General features: G+C 36.8%; 1 protein-coding gene across 2 annotated transcripts in view; it reads left to right on the top strand.

The window, feature by feature from the left end:
• BTBD9 (BTB domain containing 9) overlaps positions 1 to 15,030 on the top strand; it is a 125,984-nt gene that overhangs the window by 60,238 nt on the left and 50,716 nt on the right. For both annotated transcript variants that reach the window (XM_069852553.1, XM_069852552.1), the window contains exon 7: positions 7,945 to 8,054. In XM_069852553.1, the coding sequence (XP_069708654.1) occupies positions 7,945 to 8,054 (110 nt within the window). The remainder of the gene's footprint in view (positions 1 to 7,944; positions 8,055 to 15,030) is intronic.

Genomic DNA, 15,030 nt, shown 5'->3' with positions numbered 1-15,030 from the left:
AGTATTTCCCATCTTTCTTTTTTAATCTTTTTTGTTCTCTTGAAAGTCTACCCTTGTGTCTCTCAGATATTGAGACGCCAGAGCTAAACATGATTTCCTTTATCTTCACTACAGTTTTATAGGAAAAGTTTTGAAATTCCTTGCTTTTTAAACCACAAGTCAACCTCACAATTTATTTAAGTATTTATTTTTCATATTGCTGCAGTGTTGCTTGTGTCTGCATCACTTGCCAAGGTGGAGATGTTTGTTACTGTATATGCTTTGCAGGTGTTATGTGTGCTTTCTCTACTAGAGTTCAATGATTTTGTCTTGTGTAACTGTTCTATTTGATTTGTCACTGTGTTTTTCTATATTTGCAGCAGGGATTTCATTTGGTATAAAATAGACTTTATTAGACTTTCTTGTCAAGTGCAGGAAAACTTGTCTCCTGTCGAAACACAGAAATGCTTTCCACATTTGTTCTGGCTTAATTCTTTATTTTATATATTTATTTATGTCTGCTGTTTTCCCACATGATTTAATACTGGCAATAGATTTTTCCTCCTTGCTTTTTTTTTATCCTCCTGCCACAAGTCTGTTGATTCAGCTGTGTGAGTCTGAAGGATTATACGTTTTATGGAGTTGTCAATAAATGGGGTTTAGATGGCTGTGAATAGCACTGTTTCCTTTTCCACTAAAAGACAAACAGAATGTCTTCTAATGGCCTTGTGTGCTGGGCTGTATCTCGTGCATCTCTGTGGCAGTGATCAGAATATGAATGTTAGCGGTTTCTAAGCAGTTTGAGGAGATAGGAAGTATGTAGGACTAGCAATGTTGTCTCATACCAAATACTCCACAAAGGAAAATGAAACGCCAAGTTCTTAAGAGCTCGTTTTGTATGTATTAGATTTAGTTCTCTATTTTAGTTCGCTGTTGCTGTTCTGTGTTGCTTTGATAGTAACTTAGAGTGGATATTAGTCCAAAATGCCAGTTAATTTCCTTTACATCTCTCTACTTAGTCTTCTGTCTCAGTATTCTCAAAGGATTGGAATCTGTGCTTAATGTATTCCAGAGTTTGTCTGTATCTTACTGGTGTTATAGTGAAGGATTAAGATGGATCCTAAAGTAGTCACATTTTTATGCTTTGACACATGTCTTAGCTGCCTGCATTGAAACAGTACTTCAGCTGTAGTATTAGTAGTCCTGCAGGGTATCCACAGCTGAATCAGAGGCATTCTCAGCAGCAGCTGCTGTTGGTATTAAATGTGTCAGCTGTACAAATGTAAAGAGCAGAAGTAAAACATAATGTAGTTGTTCATAAATGTGAGTATTTGTAGTCACAACAGATTGTCCAAGTCACACTTTCACATAAAGGTGAAGAATTGCTTTGGGAAAAATAGAGGATGGATGGAGGGCATTGTCATGTGGCTGCCTAATTAACTAGTCTAGGTAGAATCTTAAACTACTAAAATCTGAAAGAACTATCAAGATCCAGTAGAATATGCTGTTCCCTACAGTTAAAATAATTCTATTGTTAGTGCAGGGGAGGGGAAGAGAAAGGATAATTATACAGATTTTTGTAGTATTCTTGCCGTGGGAATCTCAGGACCAAGTGTAGCATGACTAACTGCAACAACAGAAGTCTGTGACATGGATGAAACTCTTACAGCAGTTAAATACTATCAATACCCATTATACTCAAACAGGGCCAGAAACCAAAATAAAATGTCTTCTCAAGGGGCAAAATTCTCATGCTGCAGTCTTGATCATTACAGTGGAAGTACTTTTAACCATTCTTCTCCCGCACCTCAAGTTTGAGGGTTTTTTTAAAGAATGATTCAGGATCCTTTTTTCTCAGTCTCACAGTTGAGGCTGAAGTCCATTGTCAGAGGAGCTAGTCTAGCCCTTAAATTGTGATTCTTCTACTTCCCTATCGCACAAAGATCTAGAGATAACTTTGTGTTGTATAAAGCTGCTTTGTTCCTGACAGGAAAGTGATCAATTTCTAATTTCATTGGAAAAACTGCCTGTAGTATTTTTAATATTTGTACTCCTCGTTTTTGTCTGTCGTGTCTCCTTCTCAGTGAGCAATGAAATTAAAATTCATAGTTTGTCACCAGGATTTTTATTGTACTGTTAATTCTTCATAATTTCCATGTCTTAGCTTAATCAGCTTTACCCAAGCTTTTGTCACCCACCAACAAAGTGCTCTGAAATTTTTTGTTCATTTAGGGTTTGGGCATTCTGCTATGTTTTTCCCCATCCACCTTGTGGTAATCAAAGCTTTTAAATGGTCTTGTAATTCAGCATACACAAGTAAGTGTGGTCAGTGGTCCTTTTTAACTAATGACATGCTTGCCAAGCACTTGTAGAAAAATGACTCTGTGTGGCTATCAAAAATAAATTAGTATATGCATTTACATAAACTTAAAGAAAATACCTGAATTGTATTACAGGAAATATAATTTTCTTCAGCTTGATTCCTCTGGTTTTGTTTTTTTCTAATTCAGAGGATAACAGTGATTGTAAGCATGTAGTGTTATAGGTTGGAGAATATCATTCATCTTAGAGATTAACGTATTTGTTCTTAGTATTTGAACAGGTGAAAAGTAATTGCAAAACTATGCAAAGTTTGACCTTATTCATAAGCATCTAAAATAATCAAGATCAAATCAAATGTTTTATTATGCAGCTAAAGGTTTTATTTTCTTTCCATATGGGTTGGTTTATTGCTTGTAGGGTATAGGCAGTGGCAAAGTTATTCACTCCACCACATTTGATCCTACAACTGCTTGTTTATTATTCCCTTAGTTGCAAGAAATAAAATACTAAGTTAACCAAGATTCATTTATTTTCTTATGGAATGTATTTTTTATATAAAGACATAAATAGAAAGCAAAAGTTAAGGCAGTTAAACTTCTGAAGTTGGAAGGATTACTGAAATTGTTCACTGCTGCAGTCTTAAGTGTCCTTTGATCTCATGATGATTTCTTAGAGTCATTCCATAACAAGAACCTTCGGAGGTAAGAGGATGTTCAACCTAGAACTTGTTCAATGTACAGGTCTTGAACTACGGTTCCTGAATGAGGAGCTGTTGGATACTTTTCTCTGATTCACCAAGTGGCCTCACACCTTGTCAGCCACTTAGAGTGCAACAGCAGAGAACTCCATGCCACAGTCTAACATCTCCTTAGGTTTATAGTCCTATTAAGAAAAGGAATTGAATTTCAGTCTCTTTCTGGGGAAATGCCATAAAGAACAGATCATTAAGAGGCATTATCGGCACTAGTGTTCACGGCAGTTTCTCAAAAAAGGGTCCCAGCTTTGGAGTCCAGGTTCACAGAAAATTCTCCCCACGCTTGATGAAGAGAAGGCCTGAGCACTTTCTTCCTAGCTTGCTGTAGACAGTTGCACACAGGGCCTGCTTGCTGATTTCACCTCTCTGAATGTGACTTAATTATCTACAGATATGATATTCTTGCCATGTGATGCAGATTTGCTTGTGGGAACTAGAAGGCTGTTTAATTTTATGGTGCTTAATTCTCCGTTGTCTGTGCCTTAGGCCTGTTAGCACATGCAGAGAGCCTTACCTGTTGTTGCATTGCCATTCTGAGCCAAAAGTGGTATTAATGGTGTTGGAGGCTAACCTCGGTAGGTAGCCCAGCCCCACACCACCGCTCACTCACTCCCCTGCAGTGGGATAGAAGGGAGAAATGGAATGGTAGAAGTGTGAACACTTGTGGGTTGAGATAAAAACAGTTAAATACATAAAGCAAGATCTGTGTGTACAAGCAAAGCAAAACAAAGAATTCATTCACTACTTCTCATTGGCAGCCAGCTATTCAGCCATCTCCAGGAAAGCAGGGATCCAACACACCTAGCAGTTGCTTGGGAAGACAAATGGCATAATTCCGAACATCCCACTTCCTGATACGGAGTATCCCTTTAGTCATTTAGAATCAGCTGCCCTGGCCACGTCCACTCCCAGCTTCTTGGGCTGCCCCAGCCTACTTGCTGGTGGTAGTGTGAGAGACAGAAAAGGTCTTCATGCTATGTAAGCACTGCTGTGCTGTTAACACTGTTTCCAACACAAGCCAAAACATAGCCCCACACTAGTTACTACGAGGAAATGTAACTCTGTTCCAGCCAAAACCACTCCAGTATGTTTTAAAAACTTAGTGATTGACTACGTAACACACATTTCATGCATTTTAAGCATTTGTCAAAGTTGCATGTGCTGAGAAATTGTTCGTATTACTTTTGTTACCTGTACTTTTGTATTCCAGGTAATAAATACTCCCAGGAAAATTATGAGATGGTACATATAATCTGATTGCCTGAAGGATGCTATATTTTTAATCATGACTCAGACGCCTTTCCCTTTGGCAGAAAACTGCTTAGAGAAACGTACACATTCTCAAGCATGTAATGAACTACGATAGACATTTGAAATTTCTGAAGTCTTTATTCTTTGAATTAAGGGTTCATTGCTTATATTGAAATTGTCCACACTGCAGTTTTTCCTCACTGTCATATTTCTGAGCCAGCTATCTGTTTTCAGCCCATTGGTTAGTGTCCCTCTCATTAAGATGTACTACTTCAGTGTTTACAATGCCTTCATCTGACTCTTCTGAAACAGGTCATGTACCTTCAATATTGCTCTTCATTGGTGATATTTGAAATTCAGATACAGCCTGTTTACTTAGTGGTACTGGGCATTTCTAATAAGTTCTGCTTTATTTGAAGGAAGATTATCTTTACATTCTCAGGCTATGGCGGCTTTAGTATCTTGCTTCATGTGAAATAATAAGCTACAATTTTTATGCAAAATCAGACAATGTGATTTTAGAAGTTAGGATGTTTACAGCAGTTTTGAAGCCTGTGTTATCTTAATTTCTACCAAGTAGGAGCATACAAGATTCAACAGGAAATGATGCTGATCATTTGCCTTGAAAGAGATAAGGAAAGGATAAAATATGTTTTGTATTGGGGAGAGAGAGTGGGGTTTGTCATATCATTACATTGAGCCTTGCTATAACATCACAACATGGGAGTAATATGCTTTAGAAGATTAGTATATACCTCCTTATTTTAATGTATGGTATTTGGTTTTGACATTACCAGCGAATTTCTACTTTCCAGCAATGTGATACATTGTCACCTATTGTTCAAAAATAACAATTTAGCTACAAGAATAAGCTTTTGCTTATTTCTACCTGTCGGCAGAGAACTTTGCTAACCATTGAGTGATATGGTATTTAACCTGTATATGTAATATGATAAAGATGCTTTTCCCATGGCAAACTATTCAATTCTTATGTGTCCATCACCCTCTTAATATATTAAAAAAAGAAAAACAAACAGTAAAAGCTCAACCAAACAAGTCTAAAACAAAAAACCTAAAATCAGTCAGGAAGTTTGCTCTAGTGTTACAATATTATAACATAAAAAAATCTAAATAGGCTAGCTTTTAAAACTACTTCTAAATCAGTTTCTTGTGTTCCTATTGATATCATTGCCTTGTTTATTCTCTGAACTCTTTAAAGCAAGGTAGGATTAGTGAAGTATGTCAAAGTATTTCCATTAGTAATGCTCCGTTGTTTATCCTAGAGCATGTTTTGTCCAAGCAGCGCAACTCAGTCAATACCTTTCTTACGTGTGGGGGACGAGGGAGTCTCAGTGGTGAGCCAGCCTCCATGTGCACTGATAAATGTTCCAAGATTATCCCTGTTTAATTGAGTTCTGATGCTGGATAGAATGAGAACATTTTCTGTTGTCGAATCCTGGTCATTGCCTGCGAATTTAGGGTTCATGCTGTGTTTTTGAATTGACAAAAAGAAAATAATCTGTAAAGACTAGATCAAATCTGTGCCTGCAATTTTAAAGAAGAATAACCTTAGCTGAAGATGTCTACCAGGCTTCCTACTACTGAAAGATTCTTCCAAATTTCAGATTAACTTTCTCTGAACAGCAAGCTGTTAGTCCCCTGAATGATTTGATTATGATCTTTTCAGTGGACCTTCAGTACCAGTTTGAGAGTGGAAACGTTGTGGTTTCTCCTCCTGTATGCCTACTATGCTTTTGCTGTGGCTGTATGTGACTCTGCAAAAGCATTGCAAATTATCCCCAGTGTGTTAAGAAAAACTGAAGCTGGTATGGTTTTCCCTTCATAATGTGAATCCCCAAATATGACATTTCATTTATCACCTTCCAGTAACTGACTGTTTCACATAGGTGAGTCTAAGGAAAGAACTGCTTTTTCCCTGACTGTCAACCAAGATGCCTGCAACGCTTTTTGCAGGCACTTGTCATAGTTACATAGTGAAGGCAAAGTTCTCCTTTACTCTTAATCTTCTTTATGAAAAGTATTTTTTTCTCTAGTTTTACAACTTTTACTTTTCTGTATAGATTGAAATACAACAAATTTGCTACTGTGATGATCTGTAAGGTAATATTATTAGGGAATAACACATTGTTCACTTACTTCATGTCATGATAATTAAAATATTTTTGAGTGAAATTTTAAGCATATTGTATATCAGTGTTGTAATTTTAATCAAAATATATAAGAGGGGTTTTTTTAAATGAAACTTATACATAAGCTAAAAGGAGCAGAGGTTAAAAACTTCTGACAATTTTAGCGATGTCATGATATTCAGATAACTTAGTTGTCACTTGTAGACGTTTACATGTAACAGATGAGGGTTTAAAAATTATGTTTCTAGAACATTCTATCTCTGTATAGCAAAGACAAATGAATATCAGTAGTAACAGTCATTGAGGCTTGCTTAGAAGAGCCCTTGAAATGTAGGAAGGGGTTGAACATAACTATGGTAAATAGCTATCATGGCTTTTTATTGTTTAAAAGAGCTTCTTGAGACTGAAAGATTTAAAGCTTTTCAGCTTTGTGTGATGAAGAACACAACGTAAATGATGCTGTTGGTGAATGGCCATTATGCTGAAACTATAACTGTACTATGTCAGTGACCTGTTGTTATAGGCTGCAGAATGAGTCATACATTCTGATACTTCCTTATTGAAATGGGTTCATTTAATACAAAGTTTTTTGCAGTGTGGGTAACCCATTTTGTGGGGTAGTAGCACTTGGTTTAGGTAGTTTTATGTTTGATTGTTCAACATATGTTGAGATGGTGTACAGTGTTCCATCTAGGATTTTTCAAAATTTTTAGTAAGAAATGTTGGATCTTTTCAGAAAATGTGGGAATTGGAATGAATGAAGGTTAATGGCTGTTTAGAAGGTAAAGCCTCTAGGGTAATAAAGAAGATGAACAGATCACAGCGTTCAAGAGCATACCTATTTGATTTTCAATTAGAGTCTAGAAGTATGGGTTGTAATGATGAGGAATGAAAGCTGGAGCTAGCTTTATTTCATAACGTTTGACTGTTCAGATGGGATTTTTTTTTTTATTAGTAAAAGATTGACCAATAAGGACGTTAATGTCCTGGACATCTAGTGTTAGGATTAGAAACAGTCATATTAAAATTGAATTAGTTTTTGGCTTCTGTAGAGAAGCCTTGCTGATTTGTTAGGTTCGTCCTGGCTGTATGAAATCCTTTATTGTGGTGAAAAGGAGTTGGTAAAGGGATTTTATATTTTTTTTTTTAATGCCTCCATGGGTACACATTTGCACTAAAAAAAATATTTCTGATCTAGGTCATTGCACTTTTCTTGGCAAATTATTCCAGAAGTTTTTGATAGATTTCACAGTTCCTTGTTTGTTTATTTTTCTTAAATTGTACTGGAGCCCAGCGTCCTGAGTAGATGCAAGTTTGCTGTCAAATTTATGTAATTTTACTCCTTTTCTTATTTAGATTTTTCAGTTACTCAGTACTTATGGGTCTGCACAATAGAGTCCAACAGAATCATTTATATTTTAGAGCGCATAATATTGTCATGTTTAATTTGTGCCTCTTACCTTTTTTTTCTTTTTTTCCCTTCTGTAGGTATATTCGCATTGTTGGGACCCACAACACAGTGAACAAAGTTTTCCATATTGTGGCATTTGAATGCATGTTCACTAACAAAACTTTTACTCTTGAAAAAGGCCTGATAGGTAAGAGCTAAAACTGTTTTCCTTTTACATGAACTGTTACAAATGTCTGCCTCTTAAGACTGGCTGTCATTGCACTCTTACTCCTGTTTCCACATAGAAGTCTCTAGCTTGAGTTAAGCACTGGTTGTCAGCACAGTATTACTTATCTAGACCTTGCAACTTCTTTGAGATTCTGGTTCTGTTGATTGATTACTGATGCTGCAGGAATGCTAAATTTCAAATCAGCTACTGTGGATGAAGCCACTGGTAATTGAGTCACTCTGTGCTGCTGATATGATTTTTCTTTGCATGTCATAGTGTGGTTGCTCATGACTCCCACTAGGTTAGCCTGAATTCCTTAAAAAGAATGGAGTAACTGTTTATTGCAGTGAAGATGGATTTGGGTATTGAGGTCTTCTTTTGCAGTCTAGTTTCAACTGCTGAAAGTAAGCTCTCTAAGATTTAAAGTATTTTTTTTTAATAGTTTAAACAGAGTGGTTTCTGTGTTTTCTTCCATGTAAACTCAAGTGAATGAGGTCCTGAAATTCTTTATGAAGATATTATGCACCTTTTAGTGGTTGTCTAGGTGTAGTTTCCCACAGTTTGTTACTTCTGGCATGGGACTGAGAATTCCAGCAAAATTCTCAGAATTTATGTTGGTTTTAAACATATAGTATACTTAAAATTTAAGTATGCAACTACCATAGAAGGAAGAAAAAAATGTTTTCAAAAAAGAAAAAAGGAAGATTTTAGTAAGGCATATATTACTTTTAATTTGTGAGAAAACTATAATATTTAGCTCTGAAAAACTGGGAGCCAACTACTTCAGTTCATTCCCTATGCATTATAAAAAGGCACTTGATCTCATGAGATTTGCTGTGTAATTTCATGATTTTTTTTAGAAACATAAAATAAGCAGCCTGACGAATCACACTACTAATTCATATGTTTTGTGGCCCCAAAGTGTACAAGCTGGCCCATAATGCAAATAGAATGTTTTCCCGTTGTTTTAGGGAGTTTGCAAGGAGTATTGCAGTTGCCATTGACAAGAAAATACAATAAGCAGTAAGGAAGAACTGTGTTTAAAGGAAATAACCACCTTCAGTAAGCTGACTAGAGGTGAAGCAAAATATTTCAAATTCGATAAAACCTTTGAGCTAACTTTCACATTTAGAACTGCCAGCTATGAACTTGTAAAATCTTCATACATAATCAGAATTAATGTGTGCAGTTAAGTGATACATACTAAGATTATCAGTCTTATTTAGCAAATACTTAATTTAGGACTCAAATAACATCACAAAAAAAGGAAATATAACTTCAGGATTGTTTGGTCATAACAGTAGATGAGGTAGTGAATCCATATATGTTCATGGAAGTGTCCCTGTACCATAATTGGCTTTTCTTTCAGATACTCCATGACATGTTGTGATTTAGTGAGAATTTTGGTGAGATGAACTGTTTGATCTGTTTCAACATTTCATAAGTTTCAAAGATAATCTAGGGGATGGAGACTTCATATGGCTTTATTAAATTTTATCCATTTATGATTTTTTTTTTACTCACAGAATCTTACAGGTAAATAGAGTTTACATTACCTCATAGTAAGTATCCGTTGTTGTTTATGGTGATCAGTGGAACTATACTGTCATGCACCGTAGGTGAATCAAGCTGTTGTACGTGTAAGTCATTTGAAGTGAACTACAGTAGATAGATTGGGTAAAGTGAACTGAAAGCAGTTAGGAAGGCTCCAGAAAATATATGAAAGTACAGTTATCAGAGTAGATTGCTTTGAAGCTTGACTGAATATAGATGCTCTCATCCTCCAACCTGGAAAAACAGTATTAGGTAATACTATTGGGTTCATTGTTTATGCAGTAGGATATTAAATATGGTATTAAATTAGTTTAGAACAAACACAGCTGCTCTTTCTATAACTTGTTTTATTAAGGAGACAAAATGTTGGTCAGCCCATGAAAGCCAATATGGTTCTTTCCGAAAGTCTTCTTCATCCTTTCTTCTACAAAAACAACGCTGAAGATGACATGCAAGTAGTTTTTAATTTGAAACCTCATTCCAAAGATCTAAGACCAGTGAGGTATTTGTTTAGAGAGCTTATGTGGAGATTTAAGAGTAGTTATTTATTTAACTTTTGTGAAACCTATTCAGCTTGATCAGAAATCTGCATATAAGAAAAGGATAATTTATCAGATATGTTGCTGATGCATAGTATCAATGTAATGGCTCTTACTGTCAAGTGAAGATTGGGAGGCTGGTAAATAATAAAAATGAAGCAGTGTTTCACGAGAGCAGATATTTTATGTTGCTGTGTTTTTTGACAAAGGTTTTAATGACAAATTATTAACTTGACATACTATATTTAAAAGTGAATATGGAAGATGATTTCTACAGTTACTGTTTACACTACTAGATGCAGTACTGACATGACCTGTTGGTAGTTGAATAGCAGTGTTGAAGCGTAAGTAGCAAGAAGTGCTATTTCTAGCACTGTCTGCTGTTTTAGTGTTGGTTTACACTTTGTTTTCTTGCAAAATGAGGTGACAAATTATTTCAATCATATGAAATTATTCCCAGCACAGATGTTAGGGTTGAGAGGTAATTTTCCTTTTGGTATAGTGTTATCTCTAAATGTTTAAGTGAACAGTTCCATGTATTAAGATCGCAAGACTGACATAATGGTTTCGTTTAATAGAGCTGTATATCTTTTCTTAGCATAGTGTTTGCTTTTAATGAATTTTGGCTTCTGAAATTTTGAATGGTCTTTGGCCATTAATATTTAATCTAGAGTCCAAAACAAATGAAAATTTTCACAAGTGAGATGTACTCCTCTGTAAGCAGAAGCAGTACCCAGTGTGATGTGATGTTTTGTAAAAGCTTCTAATAAGCCCAGTCGCAAGAAGCTGCATCAGTGGGTAAAGGGCTGCTTCTGTGCAATGCCTCTTTTGGTTGTGAGGGGCTTTTTCCTACTTAAATATTGGAAGCAATTCCTCTTCAAATTCCTGTCTGAGGGAAAAAAAACCCAACGACCTGGCTTAGTTCTTTAATCAGTACTCAGTGTTGAAGGGCAGTCAAGGACTATGCAGGTGCGTGAGTTTAACCAGCCTGCTCTCCTGTTTTGAGACTGGTTAAGGTCACAGGGAGTGCAATGTAGAAGGCTTTTTTATGAAGTTATGTTTATCTGTTGTCTGTCTCAGTCTGTCAGACTATCTTGTAACTTGTACATTACACAAGAAAGGGAGAAAAGTGAAAAACGACTGAAGAGCAGGAGATGGATATAAAACACTGGAGTGTCCTTGGTCACCCTCTGGGGAATGCTGTTCAGTACTTATGAATCATTGTGAACCTTCATTTGTGTGCCGTTCAATGCCTTAAGAGAACTTGTTCTAAAAGGGAAAAATGAAATTAATAAATAATCATTCACTTGTCTTTTACTCACTTGCAGTTATTGAAAAAAAAAAAACTGAATGTGTAACAGAGTTACATCAGTTTCCTAGTGTGTGTTCAGCTTTGTAAAACATTGTTCTCTCTCTCCAAGCTGTGAGAGATGCTATTTTTGTGTCTAGCTTAAAGTTGACTCCACACAAAGCCATCGTATTTTGTTTTTTTCTTTTTTATAGGTTAGCCTTCTTTCAAAACCATACCAGTTTACTCAGCGATGTAAATCAGCTCTGCTGCAAGCGTAGCCTTAGGAAAATATGGAAATTTGAGAACTATCTAAATGCTGCAGGGATATATTTTTTCTTCTTTCTACAGGAAAGCACAGCCATATAGCTGGCTTAGTTACTGCTGTCCATTCTTCAGCAGAGATCTGTTCATATGGTTCCAGTTCCTTTTTTTCTTTTTCTTTTTTTTCTATTTCCAGGGCTGCAGTAAAGGATGCATACTTCCTAGGGCTCTTCTGAAACCATTGCTATTTCTGAAAGCCTTCTTCAGGCAGAACATTGAATTGAAGAGCCCAGTTAGCTGGCTTTTATAAGTATGGCCAGTTCTAATGACTTGAATGCTTTTGTTCTAATTTTTTTGTATCAGAAATCATCAAATCTAGCAGGTGTCAACTGAAAAATCATCCTTCTCTGAAGTTACTCAGATCCAAACTGACAACTGGACGTTGACGAGTATTAGCGGGGTTTTCTTCTCCTTCTAAATGTGACTTGCAGAAAGTTTTTAATTGAAACACGAGAAAATGCTGTTAGTATTTGTTTGTAGTTGATAATTCTTAAATTCTTGATTGATTTCTTGGTTGAAGATTCAAATTAAAAGCAGCATTGTCATCAGCCTGTTCCAACTCAAGAAAATAAGAAAGAGTATGTGGAAGGGAAGACAAGACTTTATGCCTAATTAACTGAAAAGTCAGTAGACTGTATTTTCTACTGTGTTGTGAATAAACAAGTGCTAATTCATATATTGAATAAATCTTTTGGCATGTGGAAAATAATGAAAGCAAAATGTCCAACACTGTTTTAGCTATTTCATACGATAACATCAAACCCTGGAGTAATAGTAACATCGATAATTCTGGGTTTTTTTCTTGGCTCTCAATTTTCTTTTTTTCTAACTGTCACTTTCTAGTGAGGAAACGTTTGTCAACCCAGTTCAGGTAGAGAAGGTATGCAATTTTACCATTAAAACAGAGAGATTGAAAGCTGAGCATTTAACAGCTGTCAGCATGAGAGAAAAATCACTTCTTTCTTTTAACTGAAACAAATGCTTATTTCTTCCTGTATAATTTCTTGTTTATAGTTTCTTCACAAAGTGATGGTTTTATAAGTGTCTTAAGAGAATTCAGGCAAATGAACACTTGTGTTGCAGTGATGGCACTTCAGTTGAGAACCTTTGACTGTTGCCAAGAGTGCAGTATAAATATATTCAGCAGTCCATAATGCTTTAAATTACTACCCTCCTGTCAAAGAAGGAGAAGTCTAGGAGAAGTCTGTCTAGAAAGCTGCCTGGAGGAGAGGGACCTGGGGGTGTTGGTTGACAGCCGACTGAACGTGAGCCAGCAATGTGCCCAGGTGGCCAAGAAGGCCAATGGCATCTTGGCTTGTATCAGAAACGGCGTGGCCAGCAGGTCCAGGGAGGTTCTTCTCCCTCTGGACTCGGCACTGGTGAGACAGCACCTTGAATCCTGTGTTCAGTTCTGGGCCCCTCACCACAAGAAGGATGTTGAGGCTCTGGAGCGAGTCCAGAGAAGAGCAATGAAGCTGGTGAAGGGGCTGGAGAACAGGCCTTATAAGGAGCGGCTGAGAGAGCTGGGATTGCTTAGCCTGGAGAAGAGGAGGCTGAGGGGAGACCTCATTGCTCTCTAGAACTACCTGAAAGGAGGTTGTAGAGAGGAGGGTGCTGGCCTCTTCTCCCAAGTGACAGGGGACAGGACAAGAGGGAATGGCCTCAAGCTCCACCAGGGGAGGTTTAGGCTGGACATTAGGAAAAAATTTTTCACAGAAAGGGTCATTGGGCACTGGAACAGGCTGCCCCGGGAGGTGGTTGAGTCACCTTCCCTGGAGGTGTTTAAGGCACATGTGGACAAGGTGCTGAGGGTCATGGTTTAGTGTTTGATAGGAATGGTTGGACTCAATGATCCAGTGGGTCTCTTCCAACCTGGTTATTCTATGATTCTGTGATTCTAAGAAGACTACTTAGTAGATCTGCTATCTCTCTATAGGTTTGATTTATTAATTGTATTAAAGTTTATTAATTTTTGGCTTTTTGAGCTGGTACAGGAACCCACTTCCTTCTGTTCCTTCCTGGTTTGCAAGAGTTGTTTGAGGATTTTCTGTCATTTCCTCCCACCCCATGTTAGCCAATTCACTGTAGTAAGGTTATAGTGCATGGACAAAAAGCAAAATCTGTCTTATTCAGACTGGAAGATGAAAAGAATTCCTTTAAACTCAGATATGGAAGCCAGTTAACAGCGACTGCATTAAATTTGTTGAGTACTTCTGGGGACAAAAAGCCTTATGGAAAATCTAGTTTAAAAAAGGAAAAAAAAAGTTAAGGAGTCGTGAATAAATGACCGAGGCTACTACATGTTTCCGGTCTGTTTTTTGTCCTGAGGGATCTCTAAGGACAGTTGAATAACATATCTGTCTTATCCTTAAATATAGCCAGTAGAGGTGGCCCTTAGGCCATGCCTTGAAAATGACAATCTTTTAAAAATACTACTGCTAGATTTAAATGTACTGCCAAAGCTGTTCATTGTTCCATACTGCTGCATAAGACCATGAGACAAGTAAGTTTTAATAAATGTTTTGATGCTTCTGTCCTGTAACCTCAATCATCATCTGCTTTTGTTTGCTTGCAGAACGTGTATGCTTTGCTAAAGCACATATTTTCTATCAGACATAACTGCTGTATAAACAGTGGAGAAAAATAATTTTCATATTTGTAATCCCCTCTTTTGTTTTCTCTTCCAACATTGTTTACAGTAAAAGCTTGGTAGCTGGTGGATTTAAAAAAAAAAAAAGGAGGGAACAAAAATAGAAACAAGGAAGACTGTTGTTGGTTTTGGCAGTTTGTTTTTGTAAACAAGTTACCTAAATTGAAACAGAAATTCTGAAGGGAAAAAGGAATAGAACCAAGAGACTTAAAAATACAGCACAGAGCAGAGTCCCCACCAGATGGTATTTTTAGTAAATTTATCAAGTGGATATAGTGAACATTCGAAATAGGGAGTGGCAGACCCCCATAGAGAGGAAGAGCGGTATGGATAGTTAGAATCACTCTCTAATTAACCATTGTAGGAAAGACCACAGGATTATATTAAAAACACACTAGACTGTTTCTGTGTGGTTGTTAAGGAGTTTGACTAATCAGGGAAACGGCTTCTTAGGAGGTCACAGATTAGTGCAGAAATCTAAATATGTGAAGGAGCAGGACGATGCTCAGATGGCATGCAGGTAAAATATTGGAGGAACTAAACTGTGCTGTGTTCAATTAATGCCTTACATAGCCCAGAGGGTGTCTGGAATATGCCACA

This window comes from Phaenicophaeus curvirostris, chromosome 2 (genome assembly GCF_032191515.1).
Source record: "Phaenicophaeus curvirostris isolate KB17595 chromosome 2, BPBGC_Pcur_1.0, whole genome shotgun sequence".
Classification (NCBI taxonomy): domain Eukaryota; kingdom Metazoa; phylum Chordata; class Aves; order Cuculiformes; family Cuculidae; genus Phaenicophaeus; species Phaenicophaeus curvirostris.
Note: the sequence above shows the minus strand (reverse complement) of the source record. Positions and strands in the feature narration are given on the sequence as shown.